Genomic DNA, 26,412 nt, shown 5'->3' with positions numbered 1-26,412 from the left:
TAAAGATTACATAACATAAAAATAACTGCAGTCTTTGTTATTTGATAGCCGCTTAAATGAAACAATTTTTATAGGGCAAGTAAAAACTGACTTCGGGCAAGTAGATCTCTGACCAACTTGCCCGACTGGGCAAGTGAAAAAAAACCTTAGCGTTGAACCCTGATGTCGTTTGAAATCATGAAAAAAGTCATAGTATAGCATGTCGTTTGAAATCAGGAAAAAAAGTCTTAGTATAGCATGTGGTTCGGAATCATGAAAAAATGTGGTCTGAAAGCATGACAAAAAATCATAGTATAGCATGCCGTTTGAAATCATGAAAAAACGTCATAGTATAGCATGTTGTCCGAAATCGTCAAAAAACGTCATAGTATAGCATGTCGTCTAAAATCATGGAAAATTGTCATAGTATAGCATGTTGTCTGAAATAATGAAAAAACGTCATAGCAAAATATGTTGTCAAAAATCACAAGAAAGTCATTGTATAGTATAGCATTTTATTATAATAACAACATCATAGTAAAGTCTGCCTTTATGTCCTAAATAATGTCACATTTTGATACGCCATAAAAATATGAAAAATGTCATAGTACAGCATGTCATTAAAAAAGTCTGAATAAAAAAAAGTATTTATATTGTATGCCACTGAATTACTTTGTAAATAAGACATTATTGTCCAGTATGTCTTAGAAATATATTTTTTTTAAACTAACAACTTCATGATACTGTATTTCAAAACATTAAAAAAGTAGAGTTTTCCATGAAAATATAAAAAAAGTCACAGTAAATTATGTGATGAAAATGTAATAAAAAATGTAACAGTATCATATATCATTGAAATGTCATGACAATAAAATTGAAAATATTGTGAAAGATGTTATAGTATAACGCATGAAAATATTACAAAAAAATGTCCTCGTATTGTATGTCATGAAAAATATTACAGTATAGTTTGCCATGCCATATCTTAGTAAATGGTATCATTAAAAAGTCATTGTATAGCCTGTCTCAGAAATATCATAGTAAAATAAATATAAATATGACTATAAATATCATAAATAAATATCATAGTATAGTATGCTTTAAATCATAATGCAATATTGTATAAAAATATTGTGATCAAATTATTGTATGTCATAAAAATACTTAAATTTTATAGTGTAGTACCCCAGAAAAATGTTGGAGTGGAATAAATAGAATAAATATATTGGAATAAATATTGCAGTGTAGCATGCCACAAAAATATTATAAAAAATGTCTTAGTGTAGTATACCTTAAAAAAATCATTGTAAAGTATATGGTAAAAAAAAATTTCATAGTATATTATGCTATAAAGTATTATAAAAACAATAATAGTATAGTATGCTGTAAAAATATCTTAGAACATTTTTTAAAAAGGAAATTGTAAAAAAAAAAAATAATAATAATGAAATAAAAATCAACTCCTGGAAAAGTAAACTTAACCTAAAATTAGAATTAAGTAACACCTCCTGATAATCGATTAAATAATTAAGTATTTACTGAATTAATTTGCCATTTATTGGTTTAATTGTAGATTTTGGTTTGTATTTTCATATAAGTACTATTTTCATGTCTTTTTTTTTTTCTTTTATTTTTTTAAATATTGAACAGACTGGGGCATGAACACCGAGCTCTGCTTTTTCCTTCCAATGTCAGTTTCAAGGTTTGAGCACCTGACGACTGGATGTATCCTGAACCAGCAGAGCTTCAGTCCCAGCTGTCAATCAACTTCACGTCAGCTCCTATTGGCTCGGCTGGTGCTGCAGGGCGGGGCGAGGAGAACTGAGTGCATTCGTTTGCCTGGTTTTCCTCAAAAATCAAACACCAGGGCCATAATAAGGGGATGATAGACATGCTTCCCAGTTCCTGGCAGGGTCGCCCCTCCTGTTCCTTGTTACCCGACTCTTTCCTGAAATTGAGTTTATCTGATTGATGCCGGTAAGGCTCATTCCACAGTTAGTAAACGGCCTGTAATTTAAAACAGATCTACAGAGATAATCAGTGTACGAGGAATGTGGAGAATGTTCTGAGTTTTTCCCCCTGAAAGCAGAACCGCCCCATCTCTGTGTAAATAGAGTAAGGTGTGTGTGTGTGTGCCTATGTATAGGGCTGTGATTAAGGGAAGTGCTGGTTTTATGCTGTAGGTGGGTGGAGAGCTGTCTCAGGCTATCTTTGCTTCTCTCCAAACATGGTCAAATTTCAGTCCAAATATAGTAAAACGCCGCAGCTCTTACTTGACTTTCAAGACATTTAGGTAGTATGGTGTCGGAGGCAAGCCGGAGACCTTCCTGTCCTGCACGCCGTGCGTGTGTGTGCTGTTTAAAAAGCGCACACAGCAGGAGCATTGTGGCCTGGTTTGCCTTACTAGGACAAGCCAACATGGAGTCATAAGCAGAAGCAGGAGGGTTTATTCAAACTCCCACTTGCCTTTTCAAAAACCCCCAACATCCCAGTTACAGCATGCTCCTGTTGCCTAGCAACCGGCAGGGTCTTGAGAGAGAAGAGAGGCGTCATAGATGTGTATGTATATCCACTGCTGAGCGCGAGAGCAAACACTCTGTGCTGCCTCTCCCTCCCCTGTGAGCAGCTCACTCTCTCCACAGCCTCAGTGCCGTGTAATGGAGCCGGTATTACACACCGCCGGTCCTGCCGCTGCTCAGCGTCGTCACCTGATGACACTGCACATGAAGAGAACGCCAAGCTCATCAGCTTTTATTACTGACACTTCTGTGTGGTCGGCAAACAACATGCACACTTAGTGCTGTCTTTATCATGGACCCAGCCCCCCAAAGCTCACGGCAAAATTTCTGCAATCGCTTGTAGTAAATTTGCACTCTTGCAATACTTTTTGCATTGTCTTGAAATAAAATTTTGCATTTCCTCACAGTAGGTTTGCGTTCTCTCGATACATTTTTCATTCTCTTGCGTTGCTTTTACATTATATTCCAATAAATTCTGCATTCTCACAATTACTTTGCATTCTCCTGTAGTAAATTTTGCACTCTCACAAAACTTTTGCACTCTCTTGAAATACATTTTTGCATCCACTTACAGTACTTTATCTTCTAACAATAAAGTCTGCATTCACAATACTTTCACCACCTCTTGTAATACTCTTGCATTCTCTTGAAGTAAATTTTGCACTCACAAAACTTTTACATTCTCTTGCAATTGACTTTGTTCTCCCAAGTTTTGCATTCTCTTGAAATAAATTTGTGCCTCTGCAATACTTTCACAATCACACAATACATTTTGTACTCCCTCGCAAAACTTTTGCGATACTTTTTTTCTTCCATTCTGAGCCATGTTTCCACTCAGCAGCTCCCAGCAGAACGCCCCAGTACGCATCATCTCATTGAATTTGACTTTGAACTGGGAATTAATTATGCAGATAGAGTACTAATGAACATTACCAAAGCTTATTCATCCACACTGCATGCTTATGTGCTGCTGTAGGTTACAGATGCAGCAGTTTTCCAAAGGCTTCATTCAGGTGCAAAAGGAGTCGGGACCCTTTCATTACCTGCAACCTTTACGTAGACGTATATGTTGTTATATTGTTCTTTATTATATTGCTTTGTTTTTGTACATTTACTTATATTACGTTGTATTTTTTTTTCTACTGATGCTTCCTGTTTGCACTCTCACAAAGGATGAACTTATCATTTGATTTCTGAAGTTTTCATATTTTATATATTCCTTAACGAAAAGTTTGTCATCAACCGCTGCTTTTTTTTTACTTCAGCCATGCAGCCAAATGCTGTAATGTTTATAGTGAAGTTAACGTTATCCAGCTTGTTTCCACAAGCCAGTGTTGCCAATTCTTTTCCGACATAAATAGCTAGCACTAGGTCAAAAGTTTGCTGCAGGTCACCAAATGTTGCCTTACGCTTATTTACATATTGGTGACACCAGTGTGTACTAAATTGCATCAAGGTTAATGGAAGCATTAAAATTTTGGTGAACTGGATTCAACATAAAACTTCTCAGCTCAAGACACTGATACTAGTGCACCACTTTGTTGCCCGTCCAATTCAGAGAGCAGGACATCATGCCAAACTATCTACAACTGAGCTCCTATTTCTGTGAGCAGTGTGCGCATCAATGGAAGAAGAGCCACGAACTGCGATTACTCTGGGCAGAATGCGTAGTTATTAATTACAGTACATTTCTCTTTTTTCTGGATGGTCTGAAGAAGTTGCTAAATTTGTCACTGGTTGCTTTTTAGAACTGAAGTTGCTAAGAGGATCTGAAATGGGACTAAATCTAGCAAGGCATTGTCACAAGCACTATCGTTAGCTTACTTTGTATGGCTAACTATATCATTAAAAAGACATTAACAAAACGCTGAGTGACATTCAGCTGTACGTTACGTCCACAGTCGACGTGTAACTTTACGCAAGAGCAGCTACGACGATATGACGATGTTTAATTGGAACCTTAAAGTACTGCAGGACGATGCATCATCTAATACCAGGAAATTAAACAAACCTCGCCCAGACCCTTGTGGGACTCCTTACAGATGATTTTCACAATCAAACCTTAAAAAAATGACATGAGACACGATAAAGTTCATGGTCTTTTATTTGAAAAAAAAAAAAAAAAAAAAAAAAAAGACTAGCATGTACAACTTGGAATGAATGTAAACTGAACTCAGATGAACAGTTGCGAAGACTGGTGCGCTGACACTCCTAACAGCGTGCGCTGCGAACACAGTACACCCCTCACTATGCTCTCGTCTGAGTCGAGAAACAGAAGAAGAAAAAGAAAAAGTGAAGGCCAGTGATTCTCTCTTGCAAGAGAAGAGGACAGACACTCCATCTCAGCGAAAACAAAAGAAAAAGAAAAGAAACAATAGAAAGCTCACCGTAAGACTCTTTATGTCCCCCCTCCTTTAAAAAGGGCAGGACGCACAACTACTAAGATGGCCGTCCAAATAACATAACAAAAACAAAAGAACATGCCAAACATTTGAAAATGTATTTTTTGTACATTGTTTTTTTTTTTTTTATCTCTTTTTATCTAGCATACAATTAAGTCCCGTTCCACTTTGACGCTTGAGTTAGAACCTGGTTACTCTCTCATCTTCACAGTACAGGGTTCCTCTCCAAATACAAAAAAACTGTACCAAACCAACAAGAGGACAGCTTATAGTGGAATCAGCACGCTCTGGTAGCCCGGAGGAGGGATGAGGGGAGGGCGGGGGGGTTAGTGCTCCGGTCTCAAGCTGCATGCATGAAGAACAGAAAACAGAGAGAGAAAGAAGAGATGGCCAGCCCAGACATTTACCACGAGCAAATGGAACTGGAAGGAGTTCGCCAAATGCTTCTGCTTTAGTCTGAAGGTAGTAGTTACAGGGTTTGTTGTTATTATTGTTACTTGTTAAGTACTGATGCTAAACTGATCTCCGGGGGGAGGGGACAGGATCACTAACCATCATTTTCATGCAGATATTTTTTGTATATTTTTATATTTTTCCTGTGTGGACAGAAGGATATTTTATTTCAACATTCAATTATTTTCTATACAGAAACAGTATGAATAAATGAACTTTTTTTTTTCCAAGAGGTAAGTAAAACATTTTGATTTTTTTTTTTTTTTCCTTTTTTTTTTCTTCTAAGAGGGGACAGGACGGGGCGGGCAAGCTTCACTTTGCAGTCATCATCTGTACAAACTCTGCAGAGAAAGACAAAGAGAGAGAGGACAAAAGACAATGAAGACATGAGGTTTAAGGCTCCGGCTCAGCCCGTTGCCAGCGAGAGCAGTCACCTGCTAAATTGTTAAATGCTTTATTAATTTTTTAATCAACTTGAGCAGGTTCAGAACACACATCCTAATTAGTGTCCCCTTTCCAAACGGCTTCCACGTTCATCTCATTAAACCCATTTGATTAAAAAGCTCTGGTGTTGTGCTTACAGTTGTGGAGATGCACATAAAAACATAAATAAATAAGAGGAGGCTGTCACTGTCTGCCGAGCACATATTCTGTGCCTGGTACAATGGGAGTGTAAAAGTAGGGCACTTTTCAGCCAAAGACTTATGGACTGTTCATAATATATCAACAGCCTTCTAGAAAATGAGCGCAGTCTCTCGTGTAATGTGCCAAGGGAGTGACGATAGGGGGGAGGGAACAGAGAGGCAGCAAGAAAGGAAGAGTGATGAAAAGGCTCCTGGCGCCCTGATGATAATTCAGAAGGATGGCTTTCTCCCATCTCTATTTCAGCAGGCTCCATGTATAGCCCCTATCTAATAACTAATATTATGTGTGGCTGGCTTGTCTTGCAGTCGCCCTCAGAGAAATACACAGCTTGGAAAATGAAGTGCTCTGCTCCCCCCCACGTTTAATAAAAGCTTACACCATGGCCTAGAAACTAAAGCTATTTGTGCACCGTGACATTTTAGCATGCGCTCCCTTCACAACCCTCTGTCTTTTACCTTCGTAGTTGACCTGTCCGTCTCCATCGATGTCTGCTTCTCTGATCATCTCGTCCACCTCCTCGTCCGTTAGCTTCTCTCCCAGGTTCGTCATGACGTGACGGAGCTCTGCGGCGCTGATGTAGCCATTGCCGTCCTGGAAACATGTGGCATGGGATCAAACGTGTGAAACAGGGAAAGTCCCACAGGCTGACCAGTGATGGGGGAATTGATAAATAAGCAGACATGATGACAGGTGTGAAGCAGGCAAGAAGTCAGAAACTCCCACTAGCCTGGCCCAGCTAAACTTTCTCACCTGTGAGTCATCGTTTAAAAAGACTCTCAGATGATGACATAAACGGAAAAAATAAAACTGGTTAATAAAAGCTTTATTTACCTTGTCAAATACCCGGAAAGCCTCACGGATCTCCTCCTCGCTGTCTGTGTCCTTCATTTTTCTGGCCATCATGGTCAGAAACTCAGGGAAGTCGATGGTTCCATTACCTGGAAGCGGTGATCAATGAGGAACATTTAATCAGCAAATACTGCAATTACTTAAAAGCGAACTCAGATAAGTCGAGATAATGTGACCCGGCATTTAGCTGATGAAAAGCAACTGACTGGAAATATTCAGAGCCGACGACTGGACCACTTAATATTCATTTAGTCCGGTCGTCCTGGTTTACTTCATCCTATGGGCCATAACTTTACTACAGAGGCGTTCCTCACAGCAGAGACTCCTGAACGAGTATTCATCGTTCAGGAGACTTTAACCGGGAGCCCAATTATCCACAGAGGTCTCTTCTTCTCCAAAACAAACAGACCAGGTGATTTAAACCAAAATAAATACTGAATTCATCACTTTCATGTTAAAATTCAGTGTTTTTCGGATGCTGTTTGGTATAGCAGGTGCTGGAGCCAAGCTGCGGCTTATGTTTGCTCAGCTTGTTTCTCTGATAACTTCAGGAAACAAATTGTAAAAATAACAAAGATCTAAAAAGTGTATAGTAAAAATGTGGCTTAAAACTTTTAAAAAGTCAAGGACAACCACAACCCTGATGCATGCACCAAGAGGACATGATGCCAATGACAGGCAACGGTGGAAAAAAAAATGACATGCAAGGTGTCTTTGATGAAACAAAGATGAACATTGTTGGAAACATTTGGGATCATTTAAGTACACAGCTCATCTAAATATAAAACATTGGTTGAATCACGCCCCACCCTTAGGCACTCTATGGGGCAAACAAAACCCCAGCAGTGACCCAAAATAACCACATAAACGCCTTTAAAACACTCAAATCCGTGGGATTTATTACAAATAAAACAAGACAACAAGACAACAAAAATCCTGGGCTGAGAGGCAGCAGGACCAGCAGTCCCCACACCACAGGCCTCTTGTACAGGCAAGTATAAAGTAAAACCACAGTAATAGATTCAATTGTAGGTTTGAAGATTCATAACATTAGACATGTGGATTTGATCACAGAAAAGCTTGGATCATTTTGAGAAAAACAAATTAAAAGATGGATGAATGACATTAGGTAAAACAGTTGTGGCAATTACAACCTCACATATTCAAATGTAAGACTATTTACTGACTTTAAAGGCCTGATATTTACCAAGTTTAAGACATTTTAAGACTTTTTAAGGACCTGCACACGTCCTGCTTTAATGTACACCTTCCTTCCTGTGTTAAACACCGCTACCGCAGGCTGAGAGGAGGAGGTGGGGTTGGGATGTATGGGTGTAAGTGACTCTGTGTGTGTTTCCTTTTCTTCCTCAGGGAAGCCCCGGGAAGATGCTGCATATGTTATACACAGCGCAGCAGGATTGCTGGGGGACCCGAGCCAGTCATCCATAATGTAGACATATAGTATACTGTGCAGCGAGGCCTTCGAGGATCCTCGGTAAATCATAGACTTGTCTCTACTGGTGTCAGAAACAGCAGCTGGAGGGGAGGAGAGGAGGCCGAAAAAAGGGCGGGGAGCTTCAGTCCAGATACTACATACTATAGGTCCACTTTCATCTACCCTTAAGGGACTGTTCTTTACTTATCAGATAAGGGAGGTGGCCTTCCCTCCCTCTAGCATACATTAGTTACCCTTTGATGTTTGAAAGTTAAAAGTTGAAGTTGAAATCCTGGAGTTGATAAAAGCACATTTTTTCACTCTTGTCGTGCATGCTGGTTAGTTTGTGCAAATGGGGTTTTTGGCAACATTTTAAAAAGACGTTGAATAAACTAGGATTTACGAGCAGACAAGTACATTCCTCGCCCTCTAGCTACATGACTCAACCGCCATAACCTACACGTCAGTCCACATTCAGCCCCCTTCGCTCCTTGGCCTGGAAGAGGAAGTCCCAAAAAAACTGCTAAGTTAGCAATTAGCTAGCTATGAAGTAGTATGTTTTTAAAAAAGGTGGTAAAGGCTAGGGTAATGGGAAGGCTACATCTGATAACTTATGCTAACTTGGCATTTAGCTAGCTATTAAGTTTTACGTTCTAAGACAGGTGGTTAGGGTTAGGGTAAAGCTACATCTTGTTACTTATGCTGATGCTAACTTAGCAATTAGCTAGCTATGGAGTTTTATGTTATAAGAGAGACGATTAAGGTTAGGGCAAGGATCATGGGAAGGCTATATCGACTACTTATGCTAACTTAGCAATTAGCTAGCTCTGAGGTATTACATTATAAGAGAGGTAGTTAAGGTTCGGGCAAAGCTACATTTTGTTACTTATGCTAATGCTGAGTTAGCAATTTGTTAGCTATGAGGTATTATGTTGAAAGAGATGTGGTTAAGGTTCGGGCAAAACTACAGCTCATTACCTATGCCAATGCTAGGTTAGCAATTAGCTAGCTATGGGGTATTACCAGAGATATTGGATGAAGCGAGATACCCAACTCAGCTCACTTCCTGATTCAGTGACGTCAGCGCCACGCCCCCGTAGGAGACTTGAGGCAGCTCTGAATGTATTGTCGTCAATGAGGAAAATAAACGTGATCACAATTTATGGTCAATTCTTTAGCCCTGTAGTCACTAAAGTAAATATTGGGTTCATTTTCCACAAGCCACACATCTTACCAACATTCTGACACTAAAGCTGCATTTTTCATCCGCACAGATCAAGAGAAAGTTTATTTGAGCCCTGTCCATCTCAGAAAACAAGTTCTCGCGAGATCTCGTGATCTTGATAAACAGGCGGTAAAATCACAGTTAGCTTACAAACAGTTATTTACCGCTAGTAATAAATAAAAAATGCCCAAGCTTTGTGCAACAATAGGCTGCAATAATAGGAAGAATGTATTTTCATTCCACCTGCTTCTCGATCTGCATACACAGACATCCACAGAGCCTCTGTTCAACACGGTGGTGGGGAGGGGGGGGGGGTTGAGGGAGAACAGGCTCTGATTGGAGGGAGAGCTAACCACGCCCACTTAGGAGACAGGAAGAGTAACCGTTTTTTTAACATTGGATAAGCCTACAGTTGGGTATCTCCCTTCATCCAGTATCTCTGGTATTACGTTAAAAGAGAGGTGGGTAGCCATCACCTTGAGGTGTTTGTCTTGTACTTGTGGTGGGCGTGGTTTATAGGGGCGTGTTGTGTGCGGTACAAACAGATTGTGTCTGCAGCTACATGTCTCCAGATGTGGTTTTGCTTTTTGTCTGATGGAAACATTCATCCTATGAACATAACACTTTATTTCTTTTATTGGTTTAACTCAGGTGTACTTTAAATTTCACTAGTTTATTGGTTTATCTATTATTTTATTATTCAATTTTAACATTTTTCATCAGTTCTGAGTCACATGTCTTAGTATCTTTTATTGGTTTATTCTTAATTTTTATTATTTCATGATGTTTTGTTCCTAGTTTTGTTAAATCTGACTTTTATGGTCGGTTTCTGGCTTTATTTTGAGCCTCGCACTTTGTGCAGCAAACTGTGCCTCCAGCTGGAATTGAATGTGCTGTATAAATAAAGTTTTGCTTGCTGCTGTGCTGGTGGCGCATGTATGCGTGCGGTAGGATCAATATCCATGTTACTGTTGTCAAGACAGGATTACCAGGGGATCAGACCCTCCTGACAGAGGAAGGATCTATGAGGAACTCAGCAGCTCACCGACCGCAACCACAGCAGGGAGGACGGGAGGGCTGGCGGTGACTAATGGCGGTGAGCGGTGCTTTCATGCAGACCTGGAGACGATGGGAGACGGCGTGGCGGTGTATTATAATTAAAAACTGACACAAAAAAAATGTCAGGGGATTGAGGAGAAGGTCAGGGACACCGAGGGCACAGCACCCGGGAGGATTAGCCCTGGGGTGGGGCGGATGGGGTGGAGGGATTGTACGCAGATTAACCAATGACAGAGCACGCCTCAGAGAGCGGGATACAGAGAGAATAAGAGAATAGATGTATGTGTATGTGTGTGGAACGAAAAGGGATGCAGCAGTAATGTGATGGGGCAGATGGTGATCTCATAGCCTGGGGTAACAATCTAAGGACCTGTTATCTAACACACAGAGACAGCCAGCAGCACCGAGGGAACACATGCTGCCACTGGGGGTTGGGAGGAAGGCTGATGGAGGGGGGGGCGCTGTCCCAGTCCTGGAGGAGGGACGGACTGGAAAACCATCATCTGAGGGGGGACAATGAGTGAAGAAGCGAGGCAGCCCTCGAGTGATATCTGCTCAACTGCACCTCCAGCCAGCTGCTGCAGTGGAGGGAGGGAAGGAGGGATGAAGATCGGGAGAAAGGCAGGCGGGATGAGAGAGAAAATGGTGGGAGGAAAAGAGAGAGAAAAATGAGAGGGAGGGAGAGAGTGGGCGGCAGAGAGGGAGATGGAGATGAGGGAGCTGTGAAGAGGAGAGAATATAAGGAGTGAACCGAGTGGGAGATGGTGCGATTACACATAAGAGGTGCTGACGCAAACTATAGAAGGCTGAGGCATCTCGCTGTGTGTGTGTGGTCATCGCTTTTTTCCTGCATCATAAAGCCAACTTCCATCCCCGAGATGAGACAGAGATGTCGGGTTGTGTAATGATGACGAGTGATGCGCTGTGACTAAAGCTAATATTTAATATCTTTTACATATTTCAGCTCAGCCTGGTCGGGAACATGGAAGCCCCTGCGTCGTCTCACTCAGGTGTGGTTAGCTGGTTGTGAGATAAACAGCAGCGTTTCCATCCGATACTGTAACACACACTGTTCATAAACTGCGTCTCGGCTTTTACAATCCAATCGCCAGCAGCTTTCCGTTCCATCCTCCCCTCCATTCATTGTAATTCTTTGCCACAGCCTCCTTGTTTGGTAAATAAAGCTGATTTTCAATGGGCCGGCTGACATCCCATGGCTGCCGATGTGGGTACTGGATGTGCAGAGCGCAGAGAGGCCTTATGTAACCACTTTTATTTTCCATTACTAGCTTCATTGCTGTCTGACCTAGATTGCATCAGCCAAGGGAGGCAGAGGCAGAACAAGGGGATGTTAGTGATGGTGTGTGTGTGTGTGTGTGTGTGTGTGTGTGTGTGTGTGTGTGTACTTGCTCCTGGGTGTAACTGAGGGGGAGGGCGCTGAGGATGGTGGGAGGACGTTTCAATAAAGGGGCAGCCAAACTGCGGTGCGATTGATTTCTCCTGATCAATGCAGTCCCATTTACAAAATCCTATAAGCTGACAGAGCAGCGCTCGGGTGAAGGCTCAGGCTCACTGACAGCTAACATCCTCGACTCTGCTGCCCAAGGACGGTCAGTCTGGGAGCTACTAGCCAACTTCGCTGACTCCTCTGTCTCTAGTTTTGTGTCTTTAATTCTCTGTCGATCACAGAGTCTTTAGAAGACGCTGCAGTGGAGGATAACGACTCGGTGAAACTCTGTTAATGAGGTGACTTAGGGTTGAGATGTGATGATGTATGATGTGACGTTACAGACCAGCAGGGCCCAACAGTAAGGATCGCCCGATTGCCTGTGGCAAGTAAAATGCCACGTCGGACTAGTAAATCTAGCAGCTTACTTGCCTGATCGGGCTAAGTTGTAAAAAAAAGAATTGCATCATTTTTTCAGAGCTGAGTATGGAAATAGCGAAGGAGTATGACATCTCACTTTATTCTCATTAGGACTAAGTGGAATACTTGAGTATTCTGTATGGATAAGGTACTTTTAATGGGTAAAATGTGCCAGTATCTGTGATGAAGAAAAAATCTTCATTTGAGTAGCTGTGTTCAATCTATTACTCGTGATTTAAAATGATCTAAAGCTCAATTCTGAGGCTGTTCTGTAAATATTTTTGTCAGAAACAATGAATGAAGCAACTTCTGATCAACCCACATCAATTTCAGGTTTAAAATAACAACTTCCTGTTAAGTCCCACCCACTTAGAAGTTAAACCCCACAAACTTCCTGACTAAACTTCACCCTTTCCGAGTGCATACATGGATACAGATCATTTAGTTGGTTGAACAGTGGGGCTGCAAAGATGTAGTGGTTTTAATATATATCATGATATAAAAATTGATGGTTATCGTACCATGTAATGAACAGAGAATCTCAACTTTATTTTAGTTATCTACAAAAGGGAGACTTTTTACGTAAAGAAAATGGTTTCCAGTAGGGATAAACATTTAGTAATACAGTAATAAAACATTTATTCAACCAAAAATAACCCTTCTCTTTTTATTCCTTTACAGGTCATTTTGACTTTTAATAATAATATATTCTGTCATACCATATGATACAAACCTGTCAAACAGATACAGATAACGTACGTGTACGTGCTAATCCCTACTTCTTATCTCGTTTGAGAGTTGCACACGTGCTACACCAATCAGGCACTTGTGAGAAAATAATTGCGGTTAAAGAGAAAGTTTATTTTATCAATGTCTTTCAATTGTCTTATTTTGTTGTCCTGCTTTTATTCCAATGTTTTTATCGTAACATACTGGTTTCTGGTGTGATCTCACGTAATCCATCTGCCTTGCAAGGTAATTTCTATAAACAGATATCTGCATATGTTCGCAAAATCTGTGGGCAAAGAAAAGATTTTGGTGTCTGAAGTCCTTCCGTTTGTAGGCTGTTTGTAGTCCAAGTAGTGCCGACCAATCACTGCAGGTAAACAGTTGGTGTGGAGAATCAGAATGCCGAAATGCAAACTCAGAACTCGTGAGCCTCAGTTGATGAGTTAGTTTTATATGAGCTTTAAATTTCTGCATTCATCTGCAAATATCTATGATGAAGTCTTGGCTCAGATATCCGCTGGCTACAACGGATCAGCCAAAAATACTAGACTCTGATTTGGGCAAACATGGAGGAAGAAAGTTAAGTTGTAAATACAGAAAGCTGAAACACTTGAAATTATTGTTCTCAGGTAGATTAAAGTTTCCATTTAGAAAGATTTTTTATTGTTTTTATTTCTATTGTTTTGAGTTTGTATGGAAGTTCCACGTGAAATAAGAAAATAATACAATGTGATGAAGTACAGCGTTAAACCTTTTCTCAACTGGATTTACAGAGAAAATACTGCATCCTGACATAAACTGTTACTGTTATATAAAATCACATAAAGCGTGTCAGAAGATTTTGGCCGTATCGCCCACCTCTGAGATGAAGAGAAGAATCTGTCTGAGTTGTGGCACTCAGCGTGGGGCGCTAACACTGACAGTCTTTTGACACTTGGCTCGCTCTACTCACCAGCACTGTGAGCACCTCCTGCGCATCTATATCCCTGACATTGTCAACTCTGATGGAACTGAACACACAGTGACTAAACTGCTGACACAGAGAGACACGTCATCTGAAAATAAAGCTGGCCAGACAGTTGGCTCGGACAGTTGGTTGACAGTTGGTAAAAAAAAAGGGAGGGAGGTGGGCAACAACACCGCTGATGTGCTCCGAGACGGGGCCATAATGGATGCTGTTTAATCCCTCATGCAGTTGTACCAGAGGTTTTACCAATGGAGTTGTGCAACAAAATGGTGACGTGAAATTACAGTTCTTTCCCCAAATGACTGAAATTAATGGATAAATCTCTCGAAGAACTGTGGCACCAAAATTGGAATTTCACTGTAAGTCATTTCGCTGATTAAAAACGGGGGTGTGAACAGGAAAGGATCAGTTAAACTGCTGGTGGGAACAGAATGGCATCACCTTATTAACCTAAATATTAAAATCCTTCCTACTCGCTCACAGTAGACTTTGTAAAATGTGAGTACAATTAACAATTTAACTGCTGATTGTCCATCTTTTAAATACATTTTCCCAGTAAATTAAGTCAAAAATGTACACATTTTACTTTGCTGGATTGAAAATTATTCACAAAATAAATGTTAATTCCTGCTAGTATCCCATGGTGAGGTAGTCCACTCCTCCATTCCAAATAACCAATCTCAAGATTTAATAAGTGTTAGATGAGGTCTATAGTGTGAAACCTACTAATATTAACTGTTAAACATATGTGTTTGTAGAATAAGATACTTCTGATCCTAAAGCTCTTCAAACTTCATCATTTAGGACCAATTAAGAGGAATTTACTCGCTCTATATGGCATCTGGTAAGACCTAGCCAAGATAACAATAATTACCTCAATATAATTTTCCTGGATAGAAATATAAGCGAAGTAGTAGTTGAATGACACCAGCCAGCAAGATAATGCGTAGACTACAGTAATGTTATAACATAACGTAACAACAAAGTTCAACACGCTCATAAAGTTTTTTTTAGTGTGATTATTATGACCATGGATAACAGCCCTGGACTACCCCACAACTGAATTCACCATATGGTGTTAGCTAAAGTAGCTGTACGGGGAGTTTACTCATCTAATGCTAATGGTTAGTTATCGTTACGTTAGCTTACGTGACTTGTGGCTAAAGCCATTTCATTAGAATGAAATGACAACATAAACAGATATAACATAAATAAAACTTTAATTAGGGCTGGGTAATAAAACAATTATTAGCAATATAGTTTTCCTTGACAGAAACATAATGAATTTCCAATAAATTGTTGTTGTTACAACGCTCACAGTCTCCTAAAGTTAGTTTTAGTATGATTGTTTTGACCATGTGTAACAGTGCTGGGCTACACCAGGACTGAATTCGCCAAGCAACGTTAGCTACAGTAGCTGTATGGGTAGTAGACTCCTGTTTTAAACCGTCTATGAAAAGTTTGACACGCTGTTGACCAGAATTAAGATGTCTTAAGTTGTCAATTTGTTGTGTTATTTATTGACATTATTTTGATTCTGAATCTACCCCAGATTTGAGAAATATCCCACTGTTTGGTCAATGTTTGTCAAGTTCTGACAATAGTTTACACCAAAATTAATGGTTCAATTTCTTCAACTTTCACTCAGGAGCAAAAATCAGCCTTTAAACTTGAAAGATATAATGATTTGACATTTATCATAATAATTATCTATATCAACTGATATGAACATTTTTATCGGTGCAACATTTTGGGCCATATCACCCAGCCCTAGTTCACATAAAACTGATTTTTTACACACTAGGGATGCACCGATTTTATCGTCCGAACATTGTTATCAGCAGATATTCACCTTGTTGGCTGCCATCAGCCTATCAGCAAATAAGATAACATTCTACTATGGCAATGGCCAGTGTTCTTCTGTTGTGTTTGTGTCACATCAATTTTGCGCTGGCCAAATAGCAGAGCTTGGACTAACATCCCAGGGACAACAGAAGACGTGCTTGGGACAAACAGAGATTTTCCCCGAGACACCGTCAGGATGAAAGAACACCCTGTTGTTTTCCTGATAATACTTCACTGTGAACAACAACTCCATTTTGGTACTGGTAGGAGAAGAGCTAGTTAACGTTAGCTGTTAGCAGCCGGTGGTGGAACTAACAGCTAAAAGAGGTTCCACTGAGCTACATAATGATGTGTTCATGCTCCATTCAGTAAAAAGGAGTATTTGGTGAAGGTAAATTATAACATTGTCATGATGTGTCCAAATGTTATCTTGTTTTTGGTAAGAAATTTTAAATAAATACAGCTGTTTGGAGGTGAATTCACTGTTTTCACAGCAATAGATATTAGAGAGGGAATTATGATTTATTATACATAGCAAAATGGCTTTTGAGGTGTTTTTTTTATTTATTTGTTTCTTATTAAATGTTTTTCATGTGAAAGAAGGTTATATTAAGTTTTGTTTCATAAATTTCAATTAGTGCTCATTCAAAGATGGTGTGATAAAGGGCTGAATGACTTTAAAACAGTTTATTTTTTCATAATCAAGATTTCATTGTTTCCCTGGCACAAAAGGGGGAATGAATAAAAACAAAAACAAAATAATCAAAAAAAAATCAGTATTGGTCAAATTATCATTTCAAACATTGGTATCTGCCGAGAATTTCACAATCGGTGCATCCCTATCACTGACATATCAGTAATGAGTAACTCACAGGTGTTAGTATCATGAGTAAATCATGTATGTATACTGACCGTCAGCGTCCACCTCATTGATCATGTCCTGCAGCTCAGCCTCTGTGGGGTTCTGGCCCAGCGACCTCATGACGGTGCCGAGCTCTTTGGTGGTAATGGTGCCGTCACCATCCTTGTCGAATAAGGAGAAAGCCTCCTTGAACTCTGCAGGGGTGGAGGTGAGATGGAAAGGTTAGATTACTGTTGCTGTGCAGTTGCAGAAACAGGTTATGTTAGGACGCTGCAGTTAGGTTGGGAAGGTTAATCCATCCCTTGTGACTGGAGGGGCTGCGTTAAATAAGTTCATGCTCGTCTGTAAATTAGCCCACATGAGAGCGGATAGAAGTGATGCTGTTAAATGTGCTGAAACCTCATAGGGATCCTATCTTATACTGCGGAAGAAAAACAGAGAATGCTGCAGAATATTGGGAGCTGAGAAACCAGATTTTATTGTAGGAACTTGTCTGCAGCAGCTTGTACGAGCACGCTCCTAAACTACGGGCCATAAAATCCCGTCCAGGGAGGTGCAGGCAGTGCTGAGCATTAGCCTTGAAGCTTTAGCACAAGCTAATTAGCCACAGAGGGGGTTTGACTGAGGAGAAATTGCGCAGCATCCAGTTTTAGTACAAAGGCCACATCATTTATTTATCGAGAATATCAAGGTGCCTTGGTGATTGAGAGTACTCATAAGCTCGCCTTGAAAACTGTCTATTCATTGTGGCTTCATGGGTTTTAATCCTGACTCATGACACGCTGTAAATTCTTCTTCCCCTCATTTCCTGTTCATTTCGAAAAGCTAATGATCTACCGAGGGAGAGCGGCTGCCAAATCCTTCAACGTTCTGTTTCATTACGTACTTTCTCTCTTTAAGTGGCGTGGAGGCAACCAGAACAGCTAATGAGAGATATTACCTTCATCATGTGACGGGGGGGGTTATTGAATAACACAGTGTGCAGCCAGTAAACACATGAAGAAAGGACTCAGTTACAAGGAGGAGAAAAGGTCTTTGAGTTCCTACCTGCAATCTGCTCCTCTGTTAGTTGGTCAGCCTGCGGTTGGAAAAAAAAAGAGGAGGAGGAAGAGGGTTACAAACAATGAAGTTTCTCAACAACCCAAAATTCCAAGTCGCCAACTGTTGCGTCATGACATTCCTCATCGTCCCCACCCGCCAACCACCAACACTGGCCACAGTGTTCAGGGGTCTGTTGGCCTCGGCGCTCGGCTGTCACCAGAGGCCTCAGCTGGAATCTGCTCACAGGACTGCCAAGATTTACCCACAACAATACCCCAAATTAACTGTGAGCCCCATTAAAGCTCTGGGGACCAGAGCGTCAATCTGTCTGAGGACTTGTTTCAATATTTGTAGCTCAAGTCTTCCTTTATATTTCTTTTTGAAAGGGTGTTTTCTACTCTCAGCAAAATCACGCCATGCTAAATTGATTTTGTCCCTGTAAAAGTCCATCCTGACTCCAGTTACAGAAATACTTCACCCACAGAATGAACGCTTGTGTATCGATTACTCACTGCGTGTTTTGCTCAATTTGTGGAGAGAACTTTGTTTTTCTTGCATGCCACCACAGAGCACAGAGAATCCAATAAAGGCCAACATTCCTGATGAATTGAAGTAATCGGGGTCCACATTTAACAAAAGCAAAATTCTATCAAAACAGCCCTATACAAACGCTCACAAAACTCGTGCAGGAAATTCTAAGTCTCACTTAACCAGGCGTATGACCAGTACTTCCTTCCCACATTAAAAACCTTAATAATTGAGTGTGGCTTTCAGAGCATAGGTGCGTTTTACTTTCAGTTCAGTTTAAGATTGTAATGTTTTAGTGAAAATACATGTTTTTGAAGTACTAAGCATACGACTATTATTGAACTAAATGATAGTTACATTTTAAAGTATAGTTTTCTACTGATGGTCTCGTTCAACTAATTCAAAAAATTTAAGTGCAATATCGCAGTCTGTCGCAATGTTTTTTATTGCGCAAGTTGACGCTGCAAAGACAATTAAAAACTGATATATTGTGCAGCCCTGACTCCAGTCTGACATTGACTGTTACTGATGCTGAAAATCGGTTATCAGACTTGGCTCCAACTAATACCTGTGGTTTTACAGAGACTTCTTTGAGAGGTTGTATTTGTTTGATAGACTGCTACAAAGCTACCTCGTTGAGAACTTTTCAGTGTTGTCACAATACTAGAATTTCTAACTTTGATACAAGACCTTAAATATTCGATACCATGGGGAAAGTCTGACATTGATTTATTTTCATTAAAAGATAAATATACAAAGGCTTCAACATGATTAGAGCTGCAACGATTAATCAGTTAGTTTTTAACTATTAAATTAATTGGCAACTAATCTGATAATCCATTCATCGGTTCAAGTAAATTTTCAAGAAAAAAGTCAACATTGTCTGATTCCACCTTCTTAAATCAAGGTTCCAACGGTCATGGAAAACCTGGAAAAGTCATGGAATGTGCAAAAATCATTGAAGGTTTTGGAAAAGTCATGGAATTTTGTGCTTTGTAATTAAAATGTTACAGTAATCTTCAATGGATAAATTTATAAATTTATTCTCCTTGTGTTGAGTCTCTTCCTTCATGTGTGGCCGCTAGCTTAAATTATGTTTGAAGAGTTTGAATCTGATATCTTTGAAAAATGCAGGGCAAGAGGGGCAAGAGAAAAAATAATATGGATCCTTAAAAAGTCATGAAAAAGTTTTCAATTTTGTCCATTAAAATGTTTGGGAACCCAGTTAAATGTGAATATTTTCTAGTTTTTTTCCTCCTCTACGTCAATAAATAAACATAATATCTTTGGGTTGTGGACACAACAAAACATTTGAGGACGTCATCTTGGGCTTTGGGAAACACTGATAGAAGTTGTTCACCATTTCCTGATGTTTTATAGACCAAACAACTAATCGACTATCGTATCTGATAGGGATGAGCTGTACACCATTATCTGTATCTGTTTAACCAACTAAATTATCTGTATCTGTATCTGCACTGAGAATGGGCGGAGTTTTAACTGGAAATGGGTGGGACTTAACCAGAAGTTGTTATCTTAAGCCTGAAGTTTATATGGGTTGATCTGAAGTTGCTGTATTCATTATTTACAAGAAAACTATTTACAAAGGAGCCTCAGGATCATTTTGGATCAAGACAGTAAGATAATAAACTCATTTACCCAAATGAGGATTTTCCTTCATCACAGGTGCGGATATTGACTAAATTTACTCGGATACTACTTGTACTGGTAAAAATAAGTTCATTATCTGTAGGGGATACTTGTTTCATTCAAGTATTCAGCTAAACCCTGGTATCTGGGGGCCTCTTGTGATTTCCACTCCTGATATATGTATCGATTTTTTTACAACGCCACCACAAACACACCGCACGCAATTAAATTAACCTGTTCAAAAACTTCGCTACACCATGGCGATCCACACATGACGGACCGCTGGCCAACAAGACGCTGTAATAGAACGGATGAAGTGCTGTCTCCAGACCAAGAGAGAATGTTTAGGCGGGGTTGTTTCAGGACATATCAGCAGCATGCAGTGTTTTCTATGGTCGTACCAACTTGAGAAAACAGGCCTGCTGCTGGATTGGCGCACATCCTCCCAGCCTGTTCCCTCGGCTCGCTGCGGCTGTGTGATGGCTGATAGTGACTCACACATGCTTTAAATGGTTTGCAGGCAAGCATCCATCCGCTGCCAGACCCTCTACATAGAGGGATCAGGCGTCTTTGTGAAGGAGCTACTGGTTCGGCTGTAAAGTGTGAAGACTGAGGCGCCAATACCTCCCCCAGGTACCCTCCCATCCCTGCGTTTCTTTAATTATTATTGTTACCAGACCACACTGACATCATTGTGTTTGGCAAAACACACACAGATAAACAAGAGCAGTCATGTTGCAAAGACACAGCATCCCTTTTAAAGGCATTCTCCCTCAAAACCAACACTTTCCATCCCTGTGCTTCCTGAGAATTACTCAGTAACCGTTTCTGCCTCAAAGCAAATTCCTCCGGCCCATCGGTGTGTTTACGTGTTTGGACGAGCAATCAAGCTGCGAACGCTGCCAAGCAAACATCCCATAACAAAGTCACCCTTAATTCCCAGGCCTGGGGAAACATGAGCCTCGTAAAGTCCATGTTTGGAGGTGGGGCTGTTTTAATTTGTAAATCAAGCCTGTAAATGAAGTTTGTTGCATAAGGAGGAGATTTGGTTAGACTGATGACACACTGCGAGCTGACCTTTAACTTCACAAAAACTTGAGCAGCAGCAGCAGCCACAGAATGCATCGATCCCGCCGGCGGAGGGGTTTCATGATAACATCGCTCATACAATTAGCTGACATGATTCAATGTTCTCCCTCCCTGCGCCCTCTTCCTGTCTCCATTTCCATCTGCAAGAAATGGAAATGTCACGAGTAGACTTGCACCGATTAATCGGCAGTTCTCAGAATTGGGCCGGTTTTCACGTGATCGGCCGTGACCTGTGACTGTCAGTCTAAAATATGCTGACTTAAAACGCTGGCCAAATTTCAGCCGCGCCGCATGATTGATGTTGTGTAACATCAGCAGTGCACAATCGGAAATCGGTATCGGCCCAAAAACAGCGATGCTAACATGCCACCCAGCATCACCATTACTGTGTGTATCTGGTGCCATCGTTAAGATATCTGTTTCTCACTCTTTCTCTGTTGATGGCGTCCTATCCTCCCTTTAGTCACCCTCTTTGTCATGCTGCGTCGCTCCCGCTGTCTCTTTCTGTCCCCTGCTGTCTCTCTAAGTGGACTGGGTGTGGGGTTTGGTGACTCAGTGCTATGGATCCTCCCCTGGCTTAGACCCAAGCTGTTGGGGCCTCACGGTGCTGCTGCACCACCAGGCCCACCACCGGTCCATCCCTTCCCTTTCTCCCCTTTTTCCTCCTTCTTTCCTCTTTGGATTTCCGCCAATACCAACTCCTCCTCCTCCTCCTCCTCCAGACCTTTCCCCTCTGCATGTTTCTGTCTCTGCATGTGACATACTGTTCAGAGGAAACTCCCCATGATTCACCATCCACAGCGTCGGGGCGTTCACTGCCAGGCTCTGACAGCTTGTAGAGGAATAGGAGTGTTTGGGTGGGGATGGGTGAGGAGTGGGGGGGGGGGGGGGGGGCTCTGCTGGCAGCAGTTTGCTGGCATGAGTGGGTCAACCACTCCCACTGTTGCCTGGGCAGCCGGCCCCAGCAATGCGCTCCAAACAGGACTGTGGGAGGCAGGAGGCCGTTCACTGGGCCAGCGAGGAATATCTTGTGCTCTTGGTTGATGTCATATTACCCTTATACAAACATACTGCATCGCTCACTGTTCACACTCCGTTTAATTTGATAGGGGATGCAAAATGGCGTAAGAGAACACCGGTGATGATCTTCATCTTTATCAACGCTGTAGGCACTTTTCAAACAGCTGATGAGTTCCTGAAGTATCTTCTCTATACGTGAGCGATGCACGGGCAGCTGACAGATGAGCGTGACACACATATACACGTCCATTCATCCCAACACGAGCACAAACACAAAGAGCGAGTGTGGCGCACACACTTGTTCTCTAAAGCAGCACAGAGCTGCACAGAGCACTGTACGCCTCCTCTCTTTGAGGCCGGACAAAAGGCAGCGAGGCCCCGGGGCCGGGCTGTGTCTGCAGGGGAGGGGGGGGTGAGGGAGAGGATGGGTGTAAACAACACCAGCCTCCCTGCACCCTGCGGCCAAGGCCGGTCCACCATATGGCCCAGTGGCAGTAGGTGGCCAGGCACTCCTTCGCCTCCGCACCACTTTTTCACTCCTAGACACCGGGAACATTGGACATGGCGAGGTGTTGCCGCCAAGCATATAAATTATTCACTGCAGTGGATCAGATGTCCTTCAAGTTACTAAACATGCATCAGCAAACAAGAGCGTAACAGGAACAGGATAGCATGGTCCGACTACTTATTTGATACTTCCACCTCGATGGGGGAGGCTGTTTCCACTCCAGCAGCCGTATTGATGCAGACGAGGGGGCTCACGCCTGCGGATATTCAGAGATGCTGATACGCAGACTAACTCCATAACAATTCCACTTTACACTCCGATTACTGCGGCGCATTGCAACGTGAAACTGCATGGCAGCTTGATACCATATATGGGATATTTGATCACAGCAGGGGGGGTGGGGGGCAGAGGTCTGCAGCTTCTTGACTCCCTCGGGACATTAATGATCTATCAGGTCTGATAATCAATGAATTAGTTCGAAGGCCTCGTTTCCACCTCTCCTGGTGTGACGTAGCGAACCAGCCAGCGGCGGCTCTGTTTCAGAGTGCGTCTCCAACATCTGGTGAGAACGCTGTGGTTATGTGCAAATGTATTTTTGCAAGTCACTGAGGCCCGCTGCAACACTGTGGTTCCTCTGAGTTTGAGCAGAATAAAACATCACCTTTTAATCATGATGTCATGTTCATATCTCACAATAGTTGGAGGGGGAGAAGGAGTGTGGACTGAACTTCACAGCTGTTTGTTTGATGGCAGCAGAAGGAGCTGCTTCTGGGACAAACTCACATTTGCATTACATCGAAAATTTGCAAAGAGGCAACCAAATCAGCCGACATGACAGAAATAGATAACACAGGCTGAGATAAACCCAGAGAGGAGGCTGCAGTGAAGGCGGAACTGCACCTCGTATCGTGTTTTTAGTGCAGCTTTTATAAGCGACACAACGTGGCTATAACCTTGTAATTACAGAATATGGTCAGTTTCCGTTGCGGAACACTGACGAGATGTCCCCCATCACGGCTCGGCACGGCTCGACTCGAGCTGCAAGATGGTGCAACCGACCAAAAGAGGAAGCTGCTTTTCCTCCTGACAGAATAAAACCCCTCCAACATGAAACATGTCTCAGCTCCGCTATGATCCACAGCTCCCAGCACGCCTGCGCTCCTCACACTGGGCTATAAAATGCACCATAAATGCACCCAGGCTGCAGGATTTTGCTCTAAACACCCAAAATAGCCCGCAAGTTACCCACATAGCACCAAATCTAGTCCAAGAATGAACAGGATCTGCAGCGTGCAGCCGTGAAGCCGCCGCTGACCCGATCATATCCATAATGCTGCTGTGGATTGCGCAGTTATGAGGAAATACGGTCCACGGTTTGATGGTGGACACAATTTCACGCATAACCCCGCATTAAAGAACAAAGACAGACCATAATAAGGCTTCACATCTATCCAATGCGTTAGTCAGAACATGTAAAATGCGTTTTGCGGGCGTTTTCCGCCTCCTTTACGCACACGGACAGCTCGTACACGGAATCAATGAGTGAACAGAGAGAAGGCTGCAGGAGCGGAAAAGCTTCAAACACTCTCAGAAAACATCTTTCCTGAAATTAAAAGTCATTTTCCCGCTGCTCAGAATGAATGACAGATACATACCATGTCGGATGGGTTGTGTGCTTGTTGGTCTGTGGAGGCAGACTAGGAGTGTGGTCCTTCCTTAGATGGAGTTCCACTGGCGGGTTAGGAGTGTGTATATTGGCCGTGGCCAGAATGGGGATTGCCTGTGTATCCCTCCGCCACGCTAGCACTGATCACTCACTTCCTTATTTCAATTCAGGGTTGCTGCAGCGGCGCAGGCCTCCAGCACAGGACCTGCCAATCACCGGGGCTGAAACGCCTGCAGTGCATAGAGTGCGTCCTGACACTCACATCACACTGCAGGATGCAGAGGGGAGCTGGGTAGTTACTGCTACACACAGCTTTGTAAGATGTTTTCAAGACTAACACGCTTCTCTTTGTAACACCAACAACACACACGGTACACATGGGGTCAAACGTCCAACAGTTAATATGTTGCTGCCAGGCTGAAACCACTGGTGTTAATCCATGGGCGGATCATGAGACAGTGGGACCCTGGGCACAGATATGAAAGAGGCCCCACCACCTCTGATACATAAGACCAAGACACAGAGACGCTGTAGATGTTTTGCATCTGTCGTGTCTCCTTGTGGTTGTTTTGTATCTGTGTGAGGTCATATTTTGTGTCTTTGAGATGATTTTGTGTTGCTTTGCAGTGGTTTTGTGTCTCCTTAACGTTGCCTTGTGTCTTTTTGTAGTTGTTTTGTTTCTCTTTGAGGTCATATATTGTGTCTTTGAGGAAATATTTTGTGTTTTTGAGGTCATGTTTTGTCTTTGACGTGATTTTGTGTCTCTTTGCAGTCATTTGTGTCTCCCTGAGGTTGTTTCGTGTCCGTTTGTAGTTGTTTTTTTTCTATTTGAGGTCATATGTTGTGTCTTTGAGGTCATGTTTTGTGTCTTTGAGGTTGTATTTTGTGTCTTTGAGGTGATTTTGTGTCTCTTTGCCATGGTATTGTGTCTTGTTGAGGTTGTCTTGTGTCTTTTTCTAGTTGTTTTGTCTCTCCTTGAAGCCATATATCGTGTCTTTGAGGTCATGTTTCGTGTCTTTGAGGCCATATATCGTGTCTTTGAGGTCATGTTTCGTGTCTTTGAGGTCATGTTTCGTGTCTTTGAGGCCATGTATCGTGTCTTTGAAGTCGTGTATCATGTCTTTGAGGTCGTATATCGTGTCTTTGAGGTCATGTTTCGTGTCTTTGAGGCCATATATCGTGTCTTTGAGGTCATGTTTCGTGTCTTTGATGCCATGTATCGTGTCTTTGAGGTCGTGTATCATGTCTTTGAGGTCGTATATCTTGTCTTTGAGGTCATGTTTCATGTCTTTGAGGCCATATATTGTGTCTTTGAGGCGATATACTGTGTCTTTGAGGTGGTGTATCGTGTCTTTGAGGTCATGTTTCTTGTCTTTGAGGCCATATATCATGTCTTTGAGGTCATGTTTCCTGTCTTTGAGGCTATATATCGTGTCTTTGAGGTCATATTTCGTGTCTTTGAGGCAATATACTGTGTCTTTGAGGTGGTGTATCGTGTCTTTGAGCTCATGTTTTGTGTCTTTGAGGCCATATATCGTGTATTTGAGGGCGTGTTTCGTGTCTTTGAGGCCATATATTGTGTCTTTGAGGTCATGTATTGTGTCTTTGAGGTCGTGTATCGTGTCTTTGAGGTCAAGTTTTGTGTCTTTGAGGTCATGTTTCGTGTCTTTGAGGCCATATATTGTGTCTTTGAGGTCGTGTATCATGTCTTTGAGGTTGTGTATCGTGTCTTTGAGGTCCTGTTTCATGTGTTTGAGGCCATGTATTGTGTCTTTGAAGTCATATTTTGTGTCTTTGAGGTCATGTTTTGTGTCTTTGAGGCGACTTTGTGTCTCCTTGAGCTTGTTTGGTCTCTCCCTGTGGTTGTATTGTTTCTCCTTGAGCTCATATTACATCTCTTCACAGTCATTTTGTGTCTGATTGTGGTATTTTTGCCTGTTTTTTGCCTTTTTATGTCTCTTTGTGGTCATTTTGAGTCTCTTCCTGGTTGATACATCTTAACTTGGGTGCCATTTTGCAGGTGAAGGCCCAACACTTTGGGCCCCTGGGCCTGTGCTTGGTAGGCCAGTTCAGT

The 26,412-nt window shown here is 41.8% G+C and overlaps 1 protein-coding gene across 1 annotated transcript; it reads right to left on the bottom strand.

The window, feature by feature from the left end:
• Positions 1-4,584: 4,584 nt before the first annotated feature.
• LOC117270599 (calmodulin-1) lies at positions 4,585-24,603 on the bottom strand. Its single transcript, XM_033648299.2, has 6 exons — positions 24,328-24,603; positions 17,884-17,914; positions 16,887-17,030; positions 6,830-6,936; positions 6,454-6,589; positions 4,585-5,694 (listed from the first exon to the last, which is right to left on the bottom strand). The coding sequence occupies exons 1-6, from the start codon at positions 24,328-24,330 to the stop codon at positions 5,666-5,668; spliced, it is 450 nt and encodes a 149-aa protein (XP_033504190.1). The 5' UTR covers positions 24,331-24,603; the 3' UTR covers positions 4,585-5,665.
• Between the last annotated feature and the right edge of the window lie 1,809 nt (positions 24,604-26,412).

This window comes from Epinephelus lanceolatus, chromosome 13 (genome assembly GCF_041903045.1).
Source record: "Epinephelus lanceolatus isolate andai-2023 chromosome 13, ASM4190304v1, whole genome shotgun sequence".
Lineage (NCBI taxonomy): Eukaryota > Metazoa > Chordata > Actinopteri > Perciformes > Serranidae > Epinephelus > Epinephelus lanceolatus.
This window is presented reverse-complemented; position numbering and strand designations above follow the sequence as displayed.

What these genes read in the sequence shown, in the direction of transcription:
- LOC117270599 (XM_033648299.2), bottom strand. An exon ending in CAATGAGGTGGACGCTGACG is followed by an intron (nt 6,937 to 16,886) that starts GTCAGTATACAT and finishes CACCGCTTCCAG; the next exon opens with GTAATGGAACCATCGACTTC. An exon ending in CGGACAGGTCAACTACGAAG is followed by an intron (nt 5,695 to 6,453) that starts GTAAAAGACAGA and finishes CTTTCTCTGCAG; the next exon opens with AGTTTGTACAGATGATGACT.